Consider the following 24,375-nt stretch of genomic DNA (forward strand, 5'->3'; position numbering starts at 1 on the left):
ATAAAGACAAGAAAACACTCCCAGAAATTAAGATATACCTTGAGGCTCTCTCCCTCCCTAAACTCCCCGACGAACAAAGCTTAGCAATGGATCAACCGGTAACTACGGAGGAGATTACAGAGGCAATCAAGGCATTGGCTGCAGGTAGAGCACCAGGGTCGGAACGGTTGGGGGCCGAATTCTACAAAGAGTTTCACAAGGAACTCATTCCGATATTGATGCAGGTCTGGGAATAAGCCCTCGAAGGTAACATATTACCCCCAACTATGAGAGAGGCTATAATAACTGTACTCCCTAAGCCTAGGAGACCACCACAGGATGCATCGTCCTATAGGCCTCTGTCACTCATTAATACCAATGCCAAAATATTCGCAAAGGTCCTGGCGAACTGGCTTCTGCCGGCAGTCCCTACCCTAGTCCATCCGGATCAAAACGGGTTTATCCCCACGAGATCTACAGCCTTAAACCTCCGAAGACTTTTTGTTGTGATGGCGCAAATAGACCTTACAAGAAGTGCAGTGGCCATATCCCTCGACGCTGAGAAAGCATTTGATTCGTTCTCATGGGTTTATCTCCCCGTGGTACTGGAGCCATTTGGGGTGGGGCCCAACTTTCTATGATTTGTAAGGCTGTTATACACAGAGCCCAGTAATCGTGTCCAGACTAACAAAGCTATTTCCGAGATGTTCCTGTTGGGTAGGGGAACTAGACAAGGTTGCCCGTTTTCGCCCCTGCTGTTCACATTAACCATTGAGCCAATGGCGGCCGCAGTCCGACTGAGACACGCGGATAGAGGGATAAAAATGAAGGGGTCCACCCAGCTGATCTCGCTCTATGCGGACAACACATTGCTATATGTTCGTGAACCCGAAATAAACATAGCACCCATTATGGTAGAGGTACAGGAATTTGCAGATTACGCTGGGTACACGATAAACAAGGCTAAATCTGAAATATTTCTGCTCACACCGGCCACCAGATGCCCCGCAGTGACAGACAGACTCAAATGGTCAGAACACCCTATTAGATACCTGGGAATCCTGGTTTCCAGAAACAAGCTCACACTATACATAGATAACCACGAAAGTGCCTTGCAGGCTCTAACCACCAAGCTTCAGATTTGGGGGTGACTCCCAATCTCTCTAGCTGGTCGAGTCGCTATTCTTAAAATGGTAATCCTGCCTAAACTTCTATACCTTTTTGTCAACATCCCTATATGGCCTGGCAGAGCCTTCTTTGCCAAACTCAGATCCATGGCGGTCACATTTCTCTGGAACGGTAAGACAGCGAGGATAGGATGGGAAAAAATGACAGAACCCTATTCGTCGGGAGGTATATCGGCCCCCGATTTCGAGCTTTATTACTATGTGGCACAAGCACAATTTGCGAAATGTTGTTACAATGATGCTGGTAATGAACCCCACGCATGGATAGAGGAATACACTATACATCCCACAAACATACAATCAGTCATCTTTGATCCACACTACAAAGACACTTGTGAATACAATCCGGTTAGCTGCACAGTCAGGGCATGGGAAGCTATATATAAAAGACTGAGACTAGTGACACCCTATAACCCTGAGATACCTTTGTGGAACTTTCCGGGTATACCCCCCACAAATGACAGGAGCATACAGGAATCCTGGGACCCTAACTTCGAAATTAAGCTTGGCGATATGTTTGTCGATGGGACGTTTCTAGACCTGGAACTGTTGCTGAGGGCGCTGGGCGACAGGCCACTGAAAACACTGCAATACTATCGTATGAGGTCTGCATTTCAGAAAAGGTGTCCGCTCTTCACGGATGAACCCGCACCTCATCTGTGTTTACAGCTAGTGACAGCCAAAGACGGCCTGGGAATCTCCAGGCTATACGCTGCAGTGCAGGCCCACACCCCACAATGAATCAGATTAAGGAGCAATGGGAAGCAGACTTGCAGGTCCCCATCGATGAGGGAAGATGGGCTAGATACTGTTTAGTCACTAAGAAGGTCTCGCTCAACTCCGGACTGAGGTTGATCCAATTCAGAATTTTAAATAGGCTGCACTACACACCAGCCAGGATTGTGAAATTCACACCAGATACCTCAGATGCCTGTCCTAAATGTAATGCTCTTACTGGCTCTTTTCATATGTATTGGGATTGCCCGGTGGTGGAGGGTTTCTGGAGGGCTGTGGCAAAACTATTGGAAGAAATTACTCGGGTTCCCCCTGAATTGACCCCCAGAAATACCTGTTTGGCGACATAGGCAAGCGTTCTGAAAAAATCAGAAGATTGTTCAACACATCTTGCGCTGTTGCCAAAAAATGCATTTTACAGAAATGGAAAAGCGCTGCGCCACCGAGTAGGAACCAATTCCTATAAGAATTAACACACGTCAATGAATCAGAAGAGCAATTTGTTTCGACCCAACCTGCGATATGCAGACCCAAAGACATCTGGGGCCCTTTTAGATACTACTTGTGCAACATGATTACTGATGATGACTTGTCACCATGATATTGTTTTGTAAAAATGCATTGATTAGTGCACTCTGTGTATCTGTGAAATGAACTGTGCAATGGTGCCGTGTATCTTTCTGTGACCACCAATAAAAAAAAAAAGAGTAAAAAAAAAAAAGAAAAGGCTATGTATATTTTATCCAAGTCAAAATATTACATGTATACTGCAGTGCTCATTTCAGTGGCAATTAATTACCATCGTAGCTCCCCTATGTATATGTAAATATGCACTTGCCCTATGTCCAATTAATTATTTGTATAACAGCCATGGCCCCAACACTGGCAAGTGAAGGAAGTTTTTTTCTGTTCAATAAACAGTTCTATAAATACACCAAAGGAAGCAGTCATAGCATAACTCCTATCCAAAAAATTGAGCTTCCGTAATATATACGTTAAGTATGTCTGCTAATACATCTATCAACACAATAAGCAACATAAAATGGGGCCGTGAAGGACATTGTCATTTATCTTATCCTAGAACAGTGTATTCCCCGTTTAAACTGAAGCAGAAAGTGTAAAATGCAGCCTGATACAGAATGGGTAAGCTTACAGTGCAGTAGTTCCTGGTTGCGATGACATGTTAGCTGTTCATTGGCTGGTCTGAACTGCAAAGAGGGCTGCCTGGCAGAAGGTGGCAGCATGGTGTCTCCAGAGAGCAGGGTTCGAAATTGAGGGGAGCAGGGAGCTATTTACCTCCTGCTTCTACAGCAGTAGAGCCAGGTTAGCTTTAAACCAACAGCTCTTAGGGCCAAATGGTGCTTTCCAAACATGTAAATGTGACATTAACTTTGAGTACTTGAGAATGTTAATAAATAAGAATTAGAACATATCTAAAAAAGACTTTTACACGGGCCACACCAGACCCACACAGAAGCCTCACTAGCTGCTCACTCTTCTAAAGACTCTGCAAGAAAGACATCTTCGTCATCTTCGTCGAAGAAAGGAAAGGAGAGGCCTAAATCCTCCTCGGGCGATCAACACAGATCAGCCACGAGTAGAGATTCGGATAAACGCAGGGAGAGCGCGGTGAAGGCGGGACCGCCTAAACCACCTGCAGGCCCAACGTCGACGACGACGAACCAGTCGGTGTCCTCACTGCCGCTGACGCAGTCGATTTCACCCGTCATCAACCCAGCGACGACCTCGGCGACGATGTCCTCGTCGACGGAAGTTCTGGCCTGGAGACCAGAAGTATTTGATATGGGGTTGCCCGACACATTGCTACAGGAACAGGCAGCGTCAATTGCCTCGAAAGAAGACGACGGCTTCAGAATTGTGAGCCCGGAGGACCTCAGTCTACGAGCCAGGTTTCCATCAGGAGCAACCTGCTCTCAGGTGTTTACCCAACCTCCAAGCGCTCAGGCGACCCTGTCCATGGAGGTACTGTCCTCCTTACACTCGCTGCTGAAATCGCTGGACGAAAGGCTTCCACCTGTACCGTCGACACCCCCCGTCGACGAGCCCGGCCCTTCACACCGCCCGACCAGATCGATCGGGGTTCCAACTACTCCAGCAGTCCAGGAGAAAGGTGAGCTTTCGGACTCCCTATCTGACCACGGGTCAGCGTCAGATATATCCCTCTCACCATCTAGGGATCCATCCTGGGTGTCGGATGTGGAAATGGAAACACCAAACAGTCCCACTCACCCGTCACCACCGGACGATATAGGTGCCTTTCATTCTATGATGGAAAAAGCGTGCAAGGAGTTTGGCCTGGTCCAACAGGAGGAGAAAAAGGACTGTTTTCTTTTTGACCATATGGGCAAGAGTAGACGCTCAATATTCTCAATACCCATTTTAGACCATGTCTAGAAAGAAGGTGTTCAAACCATGCGTCACCCATTTTATGAGCCGGCTGTCAAAGGCCGCATTGAAAAGAAATTTAAAGTACCAGACTCTACACCGAAGTGTCTTTCGGCTCAACCTACACCGGACTCGGTGGTGTCGACGGCGGCGACGAGAAAAGCAAAGGCCCAACAAAAATGCTCTACCCCTCCAGATAATGAGGCGAGGCGCCAAGACGTGTTTGGTAAGAAGGTTCTTTCTGTGGGGGCCTCAACGGTGAAAGCAGCTAACTCCCTGGCGATTGTGGCCAGATATGACAGGGAGATGTGGCACAGACTGGCACCTATCCTGGACCACCTCCCGGAAGAACATAGAAGAACGCCGATGTCCCTGGTTCGAGAAGGCGAAGAAGCATCGAATCATGCTATTAACATAGCGGTGGACCTGGCAGATTCGGGTTTTAAACAAATAAATAACGGAGTTGTTCTAAGACGCCAGGCTTGGCTTAAGTGCACCAACTTCAGACCCGAAGTACAGTATAAAGTTTTGGACATGCCCTTCGAAGGTGATCTTCTTTTCGGAGAAAAGGTGGACGAGGCCTTGAAGGGCATGAAGGAGGACTCAGATACAGCACGCTCGTTGGGTTCTCACTGAGTGGTAAGCCCTTTCGTTCTTTTCGTCCCTTTAGAGGAGCATCTGGAAACTCAAGATTCTCAGCAACCAGGGATAGATCTTTTGGTAGATCAGCGTATCCTTCCCAAGGATATAGACGCGCCTCTCAGACCTCAAGCCGGCGCAGAAACTTCCAGTCTTCCAAGAGACGACCAACTTATTCGTCGTCGACGAGCAAACAGAAAGACCAGCAATGACGGGAAGCGTACCGTTCTGGGAGGAAGAGTGTCAAGCTGCATCGAGGAATGGGAGACCATCACAACAGATCAGTGGGTTTTGGACACTGTGAGGTACGGACATTCCCTACTATTCAAATGCAAACCTCCAAAATGTCCACCAATACACCTATCCCAGCCACATCTAAACATCTTGCGGCAGGAAGTAACACTCATGTTACAGAAAGGCGCCATCGAATTAGTCCTTGCATCGCAGAAAGGCCTAGGGGTATACTCACGGTGTTTTGTGGTAAAGAAGCCAAACGGAAAATGGCTCCCTATTCTCGACCTGCGAGACCTCAACAAGACCCTACAGAGTCAAAAATTCAAAATGCTTACACTGCAGGAGGTGATCAGATCCGTCCAAAGGGACGATTTTTTGGCGTCACTAGATCTACAGGACGCGTACTTCCACATTCCGGTGTGTCAAAAACACAGGAGGTTTCTGAGGTTCATGGTAGGTCAGACACACTACCAATTTGCAGTGCTCCCATTTGGTCTAAAGTCCTTCCCAAGAACGTTTACAAAATGTTTGGCACCTGTGGCAGCCTGGCTGCGAAAGGGAGGGCATCATGTATACCCGTACCTCGACGACTGGCTTGTGAGGGGATCCTCCCCAGCGTCGACCAACGACAGCGTACAAGCCACCTTACAACTTCTGCAATGACTGGGGTTCGCAGTGAACTTCGAAAAGTCTTCTCTAAAGCCCTCAAGGAGCTTGAAGTTCTTGGCAGCTCAATTCGAAACCCACTCGGGAATAGTGAAACCGTCCCTAGACAGAATATTGAAGATCGAACAACTGACGAGTCAACTTCGCCTACAGAGCACATTTTCCGTGAGAAAATATGTGGAAATCCTGGGTTCCATGGCTTCGTGCATCCACCTAGTAGCAAACTGCCGATTGTTCATGAGGCCTCTACAGGAGTTTCTGTCGGACAGATGGAAGCAGGCCACGGGCCGGTGGTCAGACAGGATAACCGTCGACGACGAGGGTGTCATCAGATCCCTCCAATGGTGGAAAATCTTTCACAACCTGGACACAGGGGTTCCTCTACAAGAGCCGGAATTTCAGAACACCATCATCACGGACGCCTCCCTGACGGGCTGGGGAGCACACATGAACGATCATCAAACCCAGGGCAGATGGTCTTCGACCGAATCGCACCTACACATCAACGTGCTGGAACTGAGGGCAGTGAGATGGGCCTTGAAATCATTCCTTCCACATATCAAAGGATCAAAAGTAAGAGTGCTGACAGACAACACGACAGCCATGTTCTACTTGATAAAGCAAGGCGGCACCAGATCCAGGACCCTTTCGGCGGAAGCTCAAAAGATCTGGCACTGGGCGTTGAAACACAACATATCCTTGGTGGCTTACCATCTCCCGGGTGTGAAGAATGTGCAAGCGGATTCTCTGAGCAGGACAATGGCTCAAATACACGAGTGGGAGCTGGACACCGGTCAGCTACAAATAATCTTCGAAAGGTGGGGGACCCCCTCAAACGACCTCTTCGCAACGAAAGAAAACAGGAAATGCGAACAGTTCGCGAGCAGATGGCCTCAAAAAGGATCCCTGGGGGAAGCGTTCTCGTTTCCTTGGACGGACAAATTCCTGTACGCTTTCCCTCCGTTCCCCCTTATACGGAGGACAATCCAGGGGATTCGCAGGTACAAATGCCGGGTCATTCTAGTGGCACCGTATTGGCCGAGACAACCATGGTTTTCCGACCTCCTACATCTGTCGTTGGAACAGCCTATAACTCTCCAGAAAGTGCCGAACCTACTGTCCAGGGACAAGGGAACGGTGTGGCACCACAATCCGGAGAGCCTCAACTTAACAGCATGGCTCCTGACTTTTCAGAGTTTGGCAGCTTGAAAGTCTCGTCGGATTGCCGGAGAATTCTGCAGGCGGCTAGGGCCCCTTCGACTAACAAATCATACATATGCAAATGGCGAAGGTTCTGTACGTGGTGTCAAACACAGCACGAAATTCAGCCTTTAGAAGTAACCCCTGAACAAATTCTTCCGTATCTTCTTCATCTAGCTGAGAGTGGGCTGTCATCATCGTCCATCAAAGTGCACTTGGCGGCCATTTCAAGGTTTACGAGGAGGAGACAGTCTTCACCATTATTCAGTGACAGACTGGTGAAACATTTCATGAGGGGTCTCTTTAGAACTTTCCCCCCTACGAAACGGTTCCCACCGTCGTGGAGTTTAAATGTGGTGTTGGCTGCCTTAATGAAGCCTCCATTTGAGCCAATGTCCTCTTCATCCATGCAGTTCCTATCTTGGAAACTGGCTTTCTTAATTGCCATTACATCGGCTAGAAGAATGTCGGAATTACAGGCATTTGTCATAGATCCTCCATATATGAGATTCTTTAAGGACAAAGTAATTTTATCAACTAACCCTACTTTCATCCCGAAAGTACCGACAGTCTATCACAAGCACTCGACCCTGGTCCTTCCTACTTTCTTTGTGTCCCCGTCGTCGACGGCGGAAAAAGCCCTTCATACTCTGGACGTCAAAAGGGCGTTAAAATTTTACCTGCAAAGGACGCAAGATATCAGAACTACCAGACAGTTGTTCATTCCCTACGGTCCGTCGAAGAGAGGAAGGGCAATCTCCAAGCAAGGCCTGGCTCGTTGGGTCTCTTCGGCAATTACTTTTAGTCACTCCAAGGCTGGGAGACCCCTACAAGGACGCCCTAGAGCCCATTCCACGAGATCGACAGCCTCCTCCGCGGCTCTATGGGCAGGAATTCCTCTGACAGACATCTGCCAGGCGGCGGCATGGTCTGTCCCACACACGTTTACACGCCATTACTGCCTGGAAAGGCAGCATGCGGATGACGTACAGATGGGACGGGCAGTGCTAAGCCATCTGTTTCAATGAGGTAAGCCAAGTACGGTGAAACTGTTGTCGCTTACTTTGCCTATTATATACATATATATATATATATATATATATATATATATATAGGTGGGTGGATAATTGTGTATAGATGCATAACTATGTATTATGGAAATGCTTATATCAGAAAATAAGTTGCGGCTTACATACATATTTGAACTGGGGGTGTTTTTTGTCTTTGTGAATGTAAATTACATTGCACTCTCACCTCCTTCTTCGATGATACTGCTATACAATCTATTCTAAGCATGTGAATCCATGAAAGATCCAATGCTGGAGAAGGGAGTAGTTTCTTACCTGTAACTCCATTTCTCCAGCGTTGGTATCTTTCATGGATTCACATGCGCCCACCGGCCTCCCCGGAATGCAATGTGCAAGATATGTATGTAAGCCGGCTCCCCCCCCCTTTTCTCTTTGGGGGGGCCGAAATCTGACGGGACCCGCGGGGGCGTGGCTTGTATACCATTGCGTCCAACGGGGCGTGCGTGGGCGGCCCCGGAGAGGACGTAGACGGGGATAGGACACACAAGTGTCGGAAGTTTTTTCCTATTGGAAACGACTATATATGTGTACCGAGGGTTCCCAGTCTGACGACGGGGAATATTCTAAGCATGTGAATCCATGAAAGATCCAATGCTGGAGAATAATTCTTTCTCGAGTGACTCACGGTTCAACCCGAAACCCCCTCTGCCGGCCTCGGATCCCTTTCCACAACCAGTCTCCCTCAAACGGGCTCAGACCAATTTCAGTTTGTTGGCATCCCTCAGTCAGATTCACATTTGTCACAGCAATATCTTTTCTCGGTTGACTGACAGTTCACCCCAGATCCCCCTCAGTCGGGCTCGGACCAACTTCAGTTCCTATTAGCTATCGAAGACTTTCAAAAGTGCACAGGGTTTAGCTGGAGCCATTGCAGAACCACTTTGATTTCAAAGTTCAACAATTTTACACTCTCAGTTGGATACCCAACAGAGACCTTCGAATTAGCACCCATGTGGTGCCAGACCAGTCTGTATACGGCACCGGTCTTGATTTAAAAAAAGTTTGATCACTCCTTGTATATTCACTTAGGTTTGTGTCGTTCACATACGCCTCATACATTTCATTGTAGATTTCTTCATACAAAGTTGCCACTTGCAACCTTGGTTCTAACACAGACTGGTATGTTATCGGTCTCCCCTACTCACCTGCTGTGCTGACTTTACTGGCGCTGCTTTGTTGTGAGAGCCAACGACAGTACCACGGCAGCAATTGCTCCTTCCCCCCCTTGGCTCTCAACGCAGGAGGGATCCGTGTACCTTCGACACAATGTACCGTTCTTCAGCTTTAATTCCTGGTCTTATGCTTCTTTTCCTGGAGGGCTCCTGAAAGTCGCGGTTCTTCTCCAAAAAGGTCAAGGGTAATTCCCTCCTTTCACCCCTCTCTGGTCTTGCCGGCTTTCTCCTCGTATTAAACTGTCATCTCGGAACTGCTGCTTCCACGTGCGTTTTGCCTTGCTCAGAGTGTGCTTTCGTGCTCTGCCTTTTATCCATGTGGGGAAGTGTGACGGAAGTCAGGTGTGTGTAATTATCAGTAATTGCCTGACTCTGCCTGACCCTTGTGTTGGGACAAGTCAGGTATACGGATCCAGTAGTAGTCCTTTTTCTCTCACAGTGAGCTGTCTGTGAGAAAGTGTGTGTCAGGAAAAGGGGGATGGTGAGGATGAAGTTCCTAAGTATCCTACCTGGTAGGATGGGGAAAAGGTGTTAGAGGAAAGGGGATATAGCGTCTCAGCATCAGGTGTCCTACCACCAGAAAACGCCCTTCCCCCCATCCAGGTGATCCTCCTGCACTGGTCCACCCCTAGGAACTGGATCCAAAAGCGATGGCCGTGTCCTGGCCGCGTGGATGACAGATCCATGGGGACTAGCAGGTGAGACACCTTTGAGTTGCTCACAGGTATTACTTACCAAAAGTGTACACGTCCATGGAAAGGCATCTTTTCTACACCAGGGAACAAAACTTGGAAGAGAGAATTGCGCACCCCAGCGGCGAGTTGCACATTTTGGACATTCCAGAGCAATGTCATAAAAGAACAATTGAACAATTCATGGTGCACACAATCATAATGTGCGAGACTGCTTCTGGTTCGCTGGAGAACGTACATTGGATGAAATCGTCCCCTTGGGCATAGAGCAGTCTATCGATGGAGCAACGCCTCTGGCAAGGAGAAAGCACACCTACGTGTTTCAGGGCAAGCATTGAGCCCCATATGTAAACTAAGCAGAGCCGAACACCCTGAAAGGTCACACCCAGCAAACCTCCAAAACAAGTTCAACCACAAGCCAAGTTCATCCGCCAGACCTTCAGTTGCTTGCAGTGTAAGATTTGGCAGCAGAACATACGTCGGGGTACAAGGGATATCCAGCTTGGGGCTGTAAATGCACAGCATGTGGACGTCCCAATAATTTTTTCACAAGTAAGCTTATAGGGCAAGTGGGGATAAGCAGTTTCTAGTGACAGCCTACAGTGTCCCCAATGCCCAACATAGCCACCATTGACTAACTACACAAATGGAACCCCTGAGGAGGATGGACTCACCAGCCATCTCTCGAACATGGATCTGGCCCTCATTGGGTTGAAAGAAGAAGTGAGATCTCGGAGATCTACCATATGAGTAGATATAGCAGGCCAAGTCATATCCCTCATTCCAGACTCCGGATCCCTATATGCTAATTCCAGCAAAATTGTGCCAGCATAATCTTATTCTGGAAGTCCGCCATCCAGCACCCACCACACCCAATCTCCTTTTAAACAATGTCATATTCAGGAAACCTTATAAGGATGTTCAGCTACCTTCAAGCACTAATGGGGTACAAAAGATGGTAAATAGTTGGCAACAAACACAGCTGTGAGAGGTACTCCAGTTCTCAGCTGGAAACATGGATTTGGGTTGTTTGACCGAGGTAAAAAGATTTGCAGTGGGGAATTGACCGTAGTCATTTTTGGCACCAATACATTTTTACCTCAGTGAAAAGAAAAAAAAAAGTGCCCCTCCCAAACCCGCCAGTACACCCACAATCCCCCCTACTTAACTTTTCTCAGTCCGCCACCTCTCCTGTAACTTGCGGCAAAGTTCCTTCCCTCTAACGCAGGTCGGATCTGACGCTGCAGGGACCCTTTCATTTTTAGGTCCGCCGCCTCCAATGTTGAGGAAGCCCCGAAGCTGAAAATACCAAACATTGGGAGCAGAGGGACACCCCTGCAACCCCGGCTCTTCATGTTCGGTATCTTCGGCTTCAAACTAATGGTGGTGACCGTATTTGGTCAAATCTACCATTGGACCATATTTTTACAAACAATAAAATGGGAAACATCAGGCCACTTTCCATCTAACGTTACATCCTCATCCTGGCAAGGACCGACAAATACTAATAAATAAGCAAGGGCAGCACCAACAACGATGAACAGGTTAAGCTGGCAATCCGCTACAAAACGCGACTGAAAGCAAACAAGGCTCAGACATTATTTCTCCAACTAGAACAACAGTTCTCCAGAGTATTTACCATGACTGTAGACAAAATTAAACCCTTTCAGCATTGCATCGTCTGAAAAAAAAAGGTTGGCTGCAAGACCAATTCAAAATACAACTCAGGGAAATGATCGAAGCAAACATTGGACAAAGAGTGGAAAGTATGGAATAGTTACCTCAATTGTCTTAGCCAGTAAGGCAGATGATGACATCAGGATGTGTGTAGATCTTCCTAGCCTGAACAAAAGCATTCAAATCAACACACATACCCCCTTTCGCAGCATCTCTGAGATTGTGAGGGGAATCACTGTAGCCAAGTTTTTTTACACTCTAGAATGAAGGTCAGCATACCACCAAATGAAACTAACAGAAGATTCTAGAAAACTCACTGCTTTTGTAACTCCCTTTGGACCATGCCAGTTTTTAATGAATGAACTTCGGGTTGGCTTCTGCGGTAGCGATGTTTCAACATCCCATTTTCATGTAGAGGATTGGGTCAAGGTTAAATTACTTGGGGCAATCAATAAATGATTATCCAAGTTCTCCTCTCCCCCAGTCACCCAGGCACCATCTGGAGCAGTTCGAACATCTGGTGGTAGGGTATGGAATGTAGAACGCGTTGCTCATCTTACCCAAGCTACCACTCTCAAGTCATCTTATATGCAAAAGGAGTGTGATTGTTGCATTCATCCCATGGTACGTCTAGCTCAACCCCAGACTTTTCAAAGGAACAATCTCGCCAGCTCCCCAACTAAGGTGTCAAAATCTGAGCCTGTAAGTCCGAACAACAAGAACAAAAGGAACCAGAACCAAAGGGAGTCAAACATTGATACCCCACACCAAACCACCATTGTCCAAAGAGTAAAAGCCAGAGGCCGAATATCAAATAATCCAGTCCGGTTTCAGTGATTCCAGAAACACCTCCCCATGCATCAAGTACAAGGTCAACGAATGCACACGGGAGGGGAGCAGAAGTTCTGATTATAGTTGGGCAAGTTCTATGTTTAGGTTAGATTTGTTGAAACGCTAATGTTGATCCATGGCTCCACTTATTTCCTTATACTAATCTCTTTGTTGTCTATGTTGTGAGACACTACAGTGTTTGTCGTCATGTCAGGTATAAAAAGGGAGTGGTGTTGTATGAATTTAATCCTCATGTTGCTGCTGATGCCGCACCATAGTTCTAGAACCGGAGTGCAACAAGCAGCAACACAAAGTAGTGGCAGTTAAGGGTGAGCCTCGAGGCAGCAGCTTATAGTTGTCTATTGAATAAACACATTTCTCCATCAGTTTGGCACCGAGCACCTTCTTTTCACAGTATCAATTGTCTCGATGGAGCAAACAATGTCCAGATTTCTGATGACCAGTTACTATTATTCTGCTCATGGACCCTACATGGACCGTACATTGTAAATAGTTGCGGGAATCCTCGTTTCCTCAACAGAATCATGCATCAGATATATAAACAAAACCTTTTTTGTCTAAGTGCACGAGTGAAACGATTGTAAGCTGCTTCAAAATATTACTGTGATCTCTTGTCCTAACAATAAGTTGGGGCACTGTAATCTTACACTCCATCTATGTGCATGTACATTTTCTTTTATCTAGCCAGGGAATTAAAAAGATCTTATCCAGTGGCTGTCTTGAGTATATCCTTAACAGTTTAGGTAGGTGGAAAGAAATGGAATTTGCATATCATTCTTAATTATTTGGATCATTCACAGCAAGCCTGCCACAGCCTGCACCAAACGGTACCTCTCATTAAGGGGTTAGTTCATAATTATCCTCTCCAAGAACAATGAATAAACACACAGTATTTTACATGTAGATGCTTGAAAAAAAGTATGTTTTAAAAATGTTTAGTATTTCTTGTGTTAGCAACAACATTCCCCCGTTTACATGTACTAGTCTTGGACTATACCTCTGGCTCTGGTTTGGCGTCTCAGAATTAGATAGGAATTTACTGGACGTACTTTAACTTCTTAGGTATTTAAGCCTACATATCTACCAGGATTGCCAGAGCATGATCTTGTGCCCCTCAGACACAACACTACACCCTTTTTGTCTTTTTATTACTGCAAAGCTGCTTGGAAACAATCTGTATACTATTGCAGCACACACAGCTCTATGTCAATTCTCTGCAGAACTTAGTTTGTATAGTGTGGACCAACAATCATCCATTCGAATGCCAAACATTCTACACCTACTGCATTCCCCTCCCTCCTTCTGCAACTTCTTTTCCTGTTTATTTACCCTCTGACAATAGCCGTCACACACTTTTCTCCAGCAGACTGAGGTCCAGTTTCCTCAGATTAGGACACAAAATGGCAATTTTCAAATAAGGATAGGTGCTTTGAAACTATGACAGTGGTGATCGAGGACATTAAAAAAAATGCTCTTTTGTTTATTGTTTAAGTACAAAAAGGCTTTTTTATTAAATCTGCTTACAATTATTTGTTGGCATCGCAACTCCGCCTTGGTTGGTTTCTTTTGCCAAACGTAACAGATTCTACGTTTATTCTACATATGAAAAAATGAAAGGTACGTTGCAAAAGTGCGAGCACTGGAGGGGATGACTGTGATGATAAGGAATTAACTATCTCTTACCATGTGTGAAAAGGGAGTTGCAAGTAACCTCGGAGCTCTGTGACCTAATCTGGGAACGTGGCATTTGCCTGGATTTTCCATCTGGTGACGCACTTCCTATCCTTTTTTTTCAACTTGGTTTTATTAGTAGATAATTCAATACAAAGCAATAGATGGCGGTCCGCAGACACGGCACAAGGATTCAGCTGATTCTAACGTTTTATTTCAAACAAAACATATCAGACCTCCACCCACCTTACCCCCCAAAAAGAACAGTAGGGGGACAATAATCATAGTTCAACTCTCTGGCATTGCTGTGCCAGTCTAGCATTTCAGCAGTCGGGCCTGCTTTTCTTCTCCTACTTCAGAGGGTCCTCTACCCGAGGGCATATTCAAGCGTCCCCCACATCGGGCCATTCACTCCAAGGCCCCCGTTCACCTCTCTGCATAGCTACTTCGGGCTCTGGACCTCAGAGCTGTATTTGCCAAGGAAAGCAGACCACTCTGCCTCTCGTGGCAGGCGTTGGTCATGTAACATCAGTCAGGGACTCCTGTCGTAAATTTCCCTCGCCTTCAAAGCCCACTGTCGCTCACATGGGAGCGACGCCCTCTTCCAACCCACCGCTAAACAAGCGCGTGCGGCCAGCAACATGTGGAGCAGCTTCTTCCAACCCCCTTCATCCGCTTCCAGGCCAAACAACACCAGTAGTGGGCCCAAGTCACGTTCAATCCCATCCAAGTTCCTTATCCACCCCAAGACTTCCTTCCAGAAGCTTTGCACCTTCACACACGGCCACTACATATGCCAATAGTCGGCCCACTGACAGCATCCCCTCCAACATCTGGGGTCTACCCCCGGGAAAATTCTTGAGGCGTACTGGGTCCCTCTGCCATCTGTAGAGCAATTTCATACCGTGCAGCTTATACTGACACGCTATGGATGTTTTATGCACGTTCCTGCACAATAGCCCCCATAATTAATTCCCAACATCCATGCCCAGTTCCCCACTTCCTCCTGTGCAGACCTGTATCCCCTGCCATCGCCTCCAAGAGGCTCTGGTACAGAGCCCCGAAATCAGGCCCTTTGTGGATGTCTCAGTGTCCAGCACGTCCCCGTCAATTCCTTTTGTATTTTATCTTTCCATTTAGCTGCTATCAGCACCCCTTTCAGTTGAAAGTACCCGATTACGGACAGCCTCTCAATGCGCAGGGTGTCCTCCAAGGTATCAATTTCTACAAATGTGTCACACTTCAACACTTGGCCTACTCGCTCCAACCCTGCCTCATACCAATCCTGAAAAAAGGATGTGTCTTGGATATCATCCCTGACCGGTGGAGCCACGATGTGGCTCGGGAGTGAGGGGGGGGTCACACCGACCATTTCTTTTTTCTGCTTCCACAATGCCAATAGCAGGCCCAGGATCCTGTGTGCCTGGGCCGACCAGGGGAGCGCCTCGTGTGGGGCCCAGATCCATTTGCCCAGGGTCACCAGTCGTAACCAGTGGTTCTCTATGTGGACGCATTTATTTCCTACGTTTCACCTCCGCAAAGTGGAGATCCGGCATAGCAAACAGCAGTGTTTTGTACAAGTACATGATCCATGGGTCATCTTGACTGCGTTAAGGCTGCCGAGCCAGGACAGGGTCAGCCGTGACCAAGCATGCAGGTCTTCGAAGAGCCTGTGTACTGCCGGGTGGTTAGTTAACCGATTACAGGCCATCGAGATTTTTGGATATCCGTACACCCAGATATTTGAACTTGCCCCACTCAAATCGGTACCCCCAGACCCAAGGGGTCCCCGCCCGTGTCCTCTGTTGCACGGCTAAAGAGGAAGTAGAAGGATTTGAAACCAGACACCCTCCCATACTCCCCCAACACCTCAAATGCCCCCCGAACTGAGCTGGCGATCTTGCTCACGTTGAGGAGGGTGTCAAAGGCATAAAGGCTCAACTTGTCTTCTTCAGTACCCTTATTTATGCAATTTATTAGTACCGCTGCCTGATTTTGATTCCTAATGGCTCGACTGACGGAGCGCACAAGAGGCGACAGCGGGCAACTCTGCTGCGTTCCCCTCTGGAGATGGTAGTCCCTAGAGGTCCGCCCATTGACCACCACCCTTGCAGTGGGATCCGCGTATATTGCCCAGAGAGCGCGCAGCATTCTGTCCCTGACTCCTAGCTTACAGAGCACCGCAAATAAGAAGCCCTACTCCACCCTGTCGAAACCCCTTCTCAGCGTCCAAGCTGTGGAGGGCGTAGTCCCCTCCCTCCCTCTGTGCGTATTCCATGAGATTGAGGGTCTTCCGCACTGCATACGCCCCCTGTCATCCCGCAATAAAGCCAACCTGGTCCGGATGCACAGGCGAGGCAGCGCCTCCTCCATAAGGGTGGCCAATATTCTTATGTAAATCTTCTTGTCAACATTTAATAGTGAGAAGGGGCAATATGAGGAGCACTGCACAGGATCTCTGCCTTCCTTGGGTATTACTGTGATCAGTGCCTTGCTGAATGATTGGGGCACCTTACCCATCTCTAATAAGTTGCTGTATAGCTTTGTTATGTGGCTGAGGAGGGAGCCTTCAGACCGTATAAAAGAAAAACAGGGTGTACCCATCTTCCCCTATTCCTATCCTTTTAACTTTTGGTAGCGAGTATGTCATCCCATATAGCGTGCCACAATGACACCAACACTATATGAGCCGTACTGGATGTGAACCCTATCAAGGAAGGCCAAAGACCCTTCTAGACATAGGGTAGGCGACCTACCAGGGAACTGCCAGAGCCAGCCATCCCAGAGTTGGTGTGGGGGAGATGAGAGAGTCCCCCATTCCTGGCATGCATGGATACATGTGTGCACCTTGGTACCCCTTTCCCGATCCCAGTGCCCATCTTCTACTATGGCCATGTCTTTTTCTAACCTTAAAGGTTGTTCTCTGGAGGCAGCACTGTCCAGAAACAAACAAAAAAGGACCATGAGTCAGCTGCATCCAGCAGTCAATAACTGGCCAGGAACAGAAGGAAAGAAGTGGTTGCCCCCAAGGAAGATACTTCAGGGTAACAGCGGACCAACAGTGGCAGAGCTGGAACCGGGACCAACTCACCAAAACCTTTGTGGAGAGTGACTTAACAAATGCAGCAAAGGACAGAAAACAAACTATGCCAGAGACCACATGGAGAGCTGAAATTATATGGCGCATGAAAAGAGGGTGAGACTCCCAGGAGAAATTTAAGCCCACAAAGAGAGGGGATGGGATGTGTTGTGACCAGTGTGCTCAATGTAGGCTTTAGGAGGTTTCTATGCATCAAAAAGAGGGATGAATTAAACCAGGAGAGTCCGTCTTCAATGAAAGGTGTTCGGGTGTGGTCAGTGGAGGATGAGGAGGAGGAGGAGGATCAGGTGACCAGAGAGGAGTGTGCAGCAGGTGGAGGAGGACTTGGAGAAGAGTTTTGAAATGTTTGGAGAGAGTGAAGGGAATGTGATGCGATTGAGAGTGGTAGAAATTGTGTGTGGATGCAAGTGAGTGAGTGATCGAAAGAGAGCCAAAGGATTAAGATCAGAAGAGTTAGGAGGGAGTGTAGAAAGTAAGGGTGAGAGGTGAAGTCAGGGGGGGCGACGGAGAGGGGAAATGGGCAATAAAACTAGGGAGAGGAGGAGCAGTAGGATGAGCAGTAAGATCAGAAGGATGGAGGAGATTAAAGACAGGAGTAGTGGAAGATTAAATAAGACCCGTGGAGAGTAAAGACAGGAGGAGTGAGAGAAGTGATACAATGAGGATAGAAGATGCTGTGCGAGGGGGTGAGAAGAGGAGTGTTGGAAGAGGATGAGGATAGCACGTGAAAGACTAGCAAGTGGAGTGGTAAAAACAAGACCACCAGACTATCCCTGTAAGTGTAACGTAGGAGGCCCTCGAGAGAGACAGACAGACAGACAAGGCAAGATCAGGATCATCCTAGACACTAGGGGTAGCCCACCAGTATAAACAAATCTCCTGACAAGCCTTTTCAGGGTAGGGAGCCTAGGTTAGGGAGCTGGAAGTCCCTTTCAAGGTTGAGGGTGAGTTTACAGTGACCATCCCTACCCCACGGAGCCCCAATTGCCTCTTTTGTATATTGTTTTTATTTCTAAAAAGAAGTATCAACATCATCACATGATTCATTGGCAATCCTATTACACTGTAAAAAAGCAATTTTTAACAAACGTTACTGACATTTGCTTGAACCCTGCTATTAAAAGTCAAATCATATTTGATGAAACACAAACGCACATTTTCTATAAAATATGTCAAAATTGGCTGTTTAGCCCTTTTGCAACCTCCTTTCCGGAGTGAAACCACAACTTCCAAACAGAATACAAATTCTCTAGAGCCGCTACTGCCTATATGCATCAACACATGCAAAAATGTGTTTGGTACATTACGCAGAATACAGTTAGAATGAGCAAAAATATACATATCTTACCGTGTAAAGGGCAATTCTACAAACCGCACAAGAGATCTGGATGCATTCAGACATAGTCTAGAAAGATCAAAAGAAAGGCCGGTTACCAGGAATTGTAAAACGCCAGGTAACCTCATTCCCAATTCATTATCTTCGCAACTTTTGTTTTAGAGAATTAATGAGGTGTATACAAACTGCGTGAGATATTATTGGTATTCAAATGTTGTACAGCGCTCTGTCATTGGAGGGTAAGCAGGGGCGATAGCTTTTACCCACCCTGCTACATCAGTTAGCTTACCCAAGTAGCCAGAAATTCATGCCCAATTCCAGGGGTGTTGGGGTTTCAGCCTACTACTGCAAATCTGGCGCACGCTCTGCAATATCGATGTATGTGCAATACTACACATTTTATGGCTAAACAAATCACAACAAATGACTGCCAACAGGTGCAGTTACTAAATGAAGTTGCTACTTTTATGAAGATATCACACTCACGAGTTCCCTGCATCATCTGGCATGTTTAAATAGAAATAAATGTTTCTTCACTTCAAGACACGAGTATTACGCATTTGCCAACCCTGGCCCTTATTTCGTTACAGCGTGCAGGATCAGGCATAGTCCAATTAATGCTTGCAAGTAGCATACAAAAAGTGGGACTTTTCTACGTGAAAAGGTGGTACAGAAATATCTATTTAAATGGGGAATTCTATTTTTGCCACTCTCCCTTAATCTCTCTTTGTCCCCTTCCATTGAATGTTGTAAACATCCATTTCTAGGAGGAAGCATCGCTGGGAGTCGCGGATAGAAGGTCTCAGCATGACAGTATGCACACATGCTTGTAACCCAATGCACGCCAGCTATCTGCTTCTCGTCAGCCTGATGGGAGCCAAACCTGCAATGGTCAGATCCTCCGAACCATCCAAGGATTATCTTAACCAACCAAGCTTTCTTACTGGAAAAGATTTAAAGATGCATGTTGCGTTCAATGAATGAATTACAATGGACAGTGAACTCGTCTCATTTCCTACAACTACCCCTTTCCTCGTGCTCTCTATTTTGGTATTGGGAGACCCTATTTTCGAATGATTGCTTGTAAGTCACTGTGGTTCAGTGGAGTAAAGCACCCACTAACATCATCAGTTATTCAGTCAAAGGATACCTCTGGGTGAAGGGGTGCTTTATAAATGCACTAGACGGTGTCTTCTAAAAGCGACAACTGAGGGGGCTTATGGAATTCTAAATGAAGTGGACAAGTAAAAAAAATGAAGAAACATTCGCACGTTCTAGAACTTCTTGCTAGAAGACCCGCATGTGCCCCCATGCCAGATTCACACTGACATTTTGCTTTCTCTTCTGTTCTTTTAACGTTTGTGAGATGAACTCTCATAACAGTCAAGTCCTAGTTGTGTCTACATTTATTATGGACTGGTTTCCCACAATGCACACCGGTGCCTTGAAATGCATGTGTGGGATTTGGTATTGTGACCTCTCCGACTGTTCTAGCTCGCTCCCTTATTTGGCTGCATATCAAAGGGAGCACTGGTGACAATGATGGACACGAGCGTCATCACAGGATTAGCAGGGCAAACATTGAGACCCTTGAACTATCCCAGGAAAGTCTACTGTGCATCCTTTGTTTCCCAAACCCACAGACAGTCCGTAGGGGTGAGCAACGCTCGATCTTCTGCCTACCCGAGATTCGACCCTTTCTGGCTCTCTACCAGGTTGGGGTCTCTGAATCCCGGATGAAATATGCGTGGGGTGGGCTATAACAGGATACTGTGAGCTGTCATGCCAAACGGGGTAAAGACCACATCTTCAAAAAGATGGTGGTAAACATTTTTCTGAATGGACCCAATCAGAAGACCTCTCAAGGAAGGCTCGAAATGTCCTGCACAACTGGATCCAGGGGTCAGGAGAGACAAACGATGCCGTGGGCGTTCTATTCATGGAGTCTCCGGTGCACACATTCACCCCAAGGTCTATTGGGAAATGAGCTACCTGTGTTTTCAGCGGCAAACACGAAGAAGTTGGATTCTTCAAAAAAGAGGACAGAAATGGAGCGCAACCGATGAGCAGCTATTTATTTTAGTGGAAATGTGATAATGAGAACCAAGATATTGAGCCCATGTGCAGCCTGGAAGGTAATGACCAACACTTTACAGACCACATGCATTTGAACTTGCAACAAGTGACACTGATCAGTGAAGGAGACAAGGCCGGATCTTCCCGTCCCTGCCAGCAAGCCAGCAGCAGCATTTTCAATAACCTGAAATCATCTCATCGGGAATGGCGGGAAGCAAAGGTAAAAGGCGTTACCATATAGAAGCCTAGAAGATAGCGTGGATTTCACCATAGTGACTTGATTAGCAGGGAACGCATAGGAAGGAGCATTGGGGTAAACTGGGAATTAGCAACAGTGGGCTGAAGGTTAGCCCAGAGGTTCTTTATCCAAGGGGGAAGCAAGCAGAGGTAGCCCAGTCATCAAGGGCCAAAAGGAGGAGTTCCAGAGGATCAGAAGGGCTTCAACCCCAAAACGGCCTTCCTGGGTTGGCCACAAGTGACATCTAATTAAGTGGATTTGTGCAGATTTGCTTTGTGTGTTTTTAATACCATTCCAAACGTGTATATTGCTTCCCTCATTTCCACCCATATATTTTCGAAGACATTTTTATAAAAGAAGCATGGGTTTTTACATTGTGACAGGTGCAGGGTCATGGCCCTCTCAGACGGAGACTAGAACCCCCTCCCAGAAGTAGGGAGAGGGAGTTGGTGGGGCCTCGTCTGTTACCTCCTCGCGTGCCATGCATGTTTCCAATGGTGCCACCCAGCGTCATACAATGCCTCTCAGTACTCTTTCCAGCCAGTGCTTTTCTCTTTCCTGTTTGAGCGCAACAACCCCCAGATGGCACCTGGGAGCAAAAAAGAAATCCGAAACCAGATGTAGGAGAATTAAATTAATTAGACAGGGAATGGAGTGGGAATATCTTTGCCAAACAGAATTGACAAACCAAATATTCATCCTGTCAATCTCAAACGGACCCCATAAAAAAGGTGGGCAGAAGAAAATGAACTGGTAGTGAGAAGAGATTGCAAGGAAACAGACACGGAAATCTTACCCAAGCAGAATTCAACAACAAACTCACCCGAGCAGGAGGAAAGTGATAAGAAAAAAGAAATTCCAGAGCCACAACCAGCAGAGGGGCCAGACACTGCAAACAAAACCGTGCTTGAAAATGGGGAGGGGCTTAGAGGGGGTGTTAAAGGCAGGAGCCATACATTAAATAAGGTGAGTGAGTGAAGGGCAGAGTGTGGTTTGCATAGGTGAGGTCAGAAGGTGTGGAGGTGGACAGAGATATCAGGCAGAAGATGGACAGAGAAGAGTGCTGAATAAGTGATGGCAGAGGAATTGTATGATCGGACTGAAAAAAAAGGGCATACAAAAAGTCAGAAAAATGCTACCACCAAAGGTTCGAACACCAAAGGTTTGAACCTTTGGTGATAGCACTGTAGGTAAGTATAAAAAGAAATACTGCAGGGGCTGCGGGGTATAGTGCGTGGGATTCGCGGGGGGGGGGGGGGGGGTGGGACACCTGCAGCTCCCCAAAAAAAAATCCAAAAAATAAAAATGTTTTTAAAAAAGGACCCTGCGGCGCCAGTTAACGATCACGGAAGTCAAAGGGAACTGGCGGCACAGGGACTCAGCATGTAAAAAAGATAAGTAGGGTTTGTGTATGTTGGGGGTGTAGGCGGAGGTGTGTTGAGGGTGTGGGTGGGGGGAGTGTTGTGGGTATGTTGTGGGTGGGGTTATGTAGGGGTTTTGAATGCGTGTTCGCATGGGAAATGTGCAACCCTTTTGTGGTTTGCACATTTCTCAAGCAAACTTTTCAGTCGCAGACTTTTCTGTGACGTAAAAATCACGTAGATCGGGTGGCAGAGTTGGAGCAGAGTGCAAGTGAGATATTGATTGTGAAAGAGTGGTACCAGTTTTCAAGTGTAAAGCCGTTAGTGAGTGTGTTTGCGAGAGTGAAGGAAGTAGTGAGAGAAGAATGTGAGACAAACAGAGGTGGGAGGGCAGTAGTTCGAGTGGGTACTGGGAGAGTAAGGATAGTATAGTATGCAGACTTTTTTCTCCCAAGCTAGAAGGGTTTTGAAAGAACGTTGGTAGTTCTATTGACTGGTTTACATGAAATTTCGAGATGAATTTTGGTGCAAACCTTGGGTGTGTGCGTAGAACCACCTTATCCTTGTGAACTGTTACAAAGGGGTCTAGTACAGAAAGAGCCTGTAGTTCACTTACTCTCCTAATGGAGGTGATAGCTATTAGGAAAGCAGCCTTAAGAGTGAGGTCTTTAAGAGTTGCCTTGTGCATGGGTTTGAAAGGAGGGCCCATGAGTCTAGAAAGTACCACATTTAAGTCCCATCCGGGAGCTGGGTTAGCTATCGGAGGGTGTATTCTCTTTACCCCCTCCATGAAGGCCTTGATAACTGGTATCTTCCACCACGACACTTTAAGTTGGGAAGTGGTGTATGCAGAAAGTGCCGCTAGGTGGACTTTAATGGAATTGAAGACTAGACCTGAATCCAGTAAATGGGTCAAGTACAGGACAATGTTAGTGGGAGAGCAGTCAACCGGGTTGATGCTCTTACCTGTACACCAGATGACAAATCTTTTCCACTTGCTAGAATAGCAGTGGCGAGTATTAGGTTTTCTGGCTTCCCTGAGGATCTCCATACATCTCTGCGGGAGTTGTAAATGTCCAAATTCTATGATCTCAGGAACCAGGCTGCTAAGTTCATGGTCTGAGGGCATGGATGCAGTGTCCTGCCCTTGTCTTGTGACAGCATGTTGTACGGGCAGGGAAGTTTCACTGGGGGAGATAGGGACATCTCCATCAAGTGAGCGAACCATGGCTGGCGGGCCCACATTGGGGCCACTAGTATCATGGTAACCTGCTCCTGGTGCATCTTGTGCACCACTCTGTTGAGAAGGAGAGTCGGGGGAAAGGCGTAAACAAATTTCCCTGACCATTGAATCAACAGACCGTTCCCCTTGGACTGGTTTTGGGGGTACCTGGAGGCGTAACTTTGGCATTGTGAGTTCTCCAGAGTTGCGAACAGGTCTATTTCCGGGAACCCCCATTGCGTGAAGACGTCTAAGACGATGCCTTTGTGCAATTGCCATTCGTACTCTTCGGGCAGGGGGAAGTCTCTGATGAGTTTGTCTGCTAGCAGATTGAGTTCCCCTGGTACATGTTGTGATAGTAGGAACATGTTGTGTTTGAGAGCCCACTTCCATATATTCTGGGACAGCTTGGACAGTCCTGGAGAGTGAGTGCCCCCTTGCTTGTTGAGGTAGTACATGGCTGTGGTGCTGTCTGTGAGGACCATCACTGTCTTTCCTTGTAGGTGTTCCTGAAAGGCTTTCAGTGCTTTGAACACCGCTAGTAGTTCCAGCAGGTTTATATGCTTGGATGCTAAGCTCGGAGTCCACGCTCCGTGAGCAGTCTGATGGGATAGGTGAGCCCCCCAACCTGTCAGGGAAGCGTCTGTGGTTAGAGTGGCTTCCACTGCGGGTGTGGCAAAAGTTTTCCCTAATAACAGGTTTTCTTTTATCCACCACCGTAGCGAGAGAACCAAGGCCTGCGAGACTACCACTAGATCGTCCCATTGTCCGCTGGCCTGACACCACTGGCTGTAGAGCCACTCTTGCATTGGGCGCATGCGCGTGTGAGGTACCAAATAAATAC

The 24,375-nt window shown here is 47.1% G+C and overlaps 1 protein-coding gene across 2 annotated transcripts in view; it reads right to left on the minus strand.

Moving 5' to 3' along the window:
- The window catches only part of ARL15 (ARF like GTPase 15), a 1,924,177-nt gene that overhangs the window by 1,700,998 nt on the left and 198,804 nt on the right, over positions 1–24,375 (minus strand). The window contains exon 2 of one of the 2 annotated variants that reach the window (XM_069627265.1): positions 18,647–18,703. The exons of the other annotated variant lie outside the window; for it this stretch is intronic. Within the exon in view, the coding sequence (XP_069483366.1) occupies positions 18,647–18,703 (57 nt within the window). The remainder of the gene's footprint in view (positions 1–18,646; positions 18,704–24,375) is intronic. 2 annotated transcript variants of the gene reach the window in all.

This window comes from Ambystoma mexicanum, chromosome 6p, assembly GCF_040938575.1.
Source record: "Ambystoma mexicanum isolate Mex_15411 chromosome 6p, UKY_AmexF1_1, whole genome shotgun sequence".
In the NCBI taxonomy this organism is placed as follows: Eukaryota; Metazoa; Chordata; class Amphibia; order Caudata; family Ambystomatidae; genus Ambystoma; species Ambystoma mexicanum.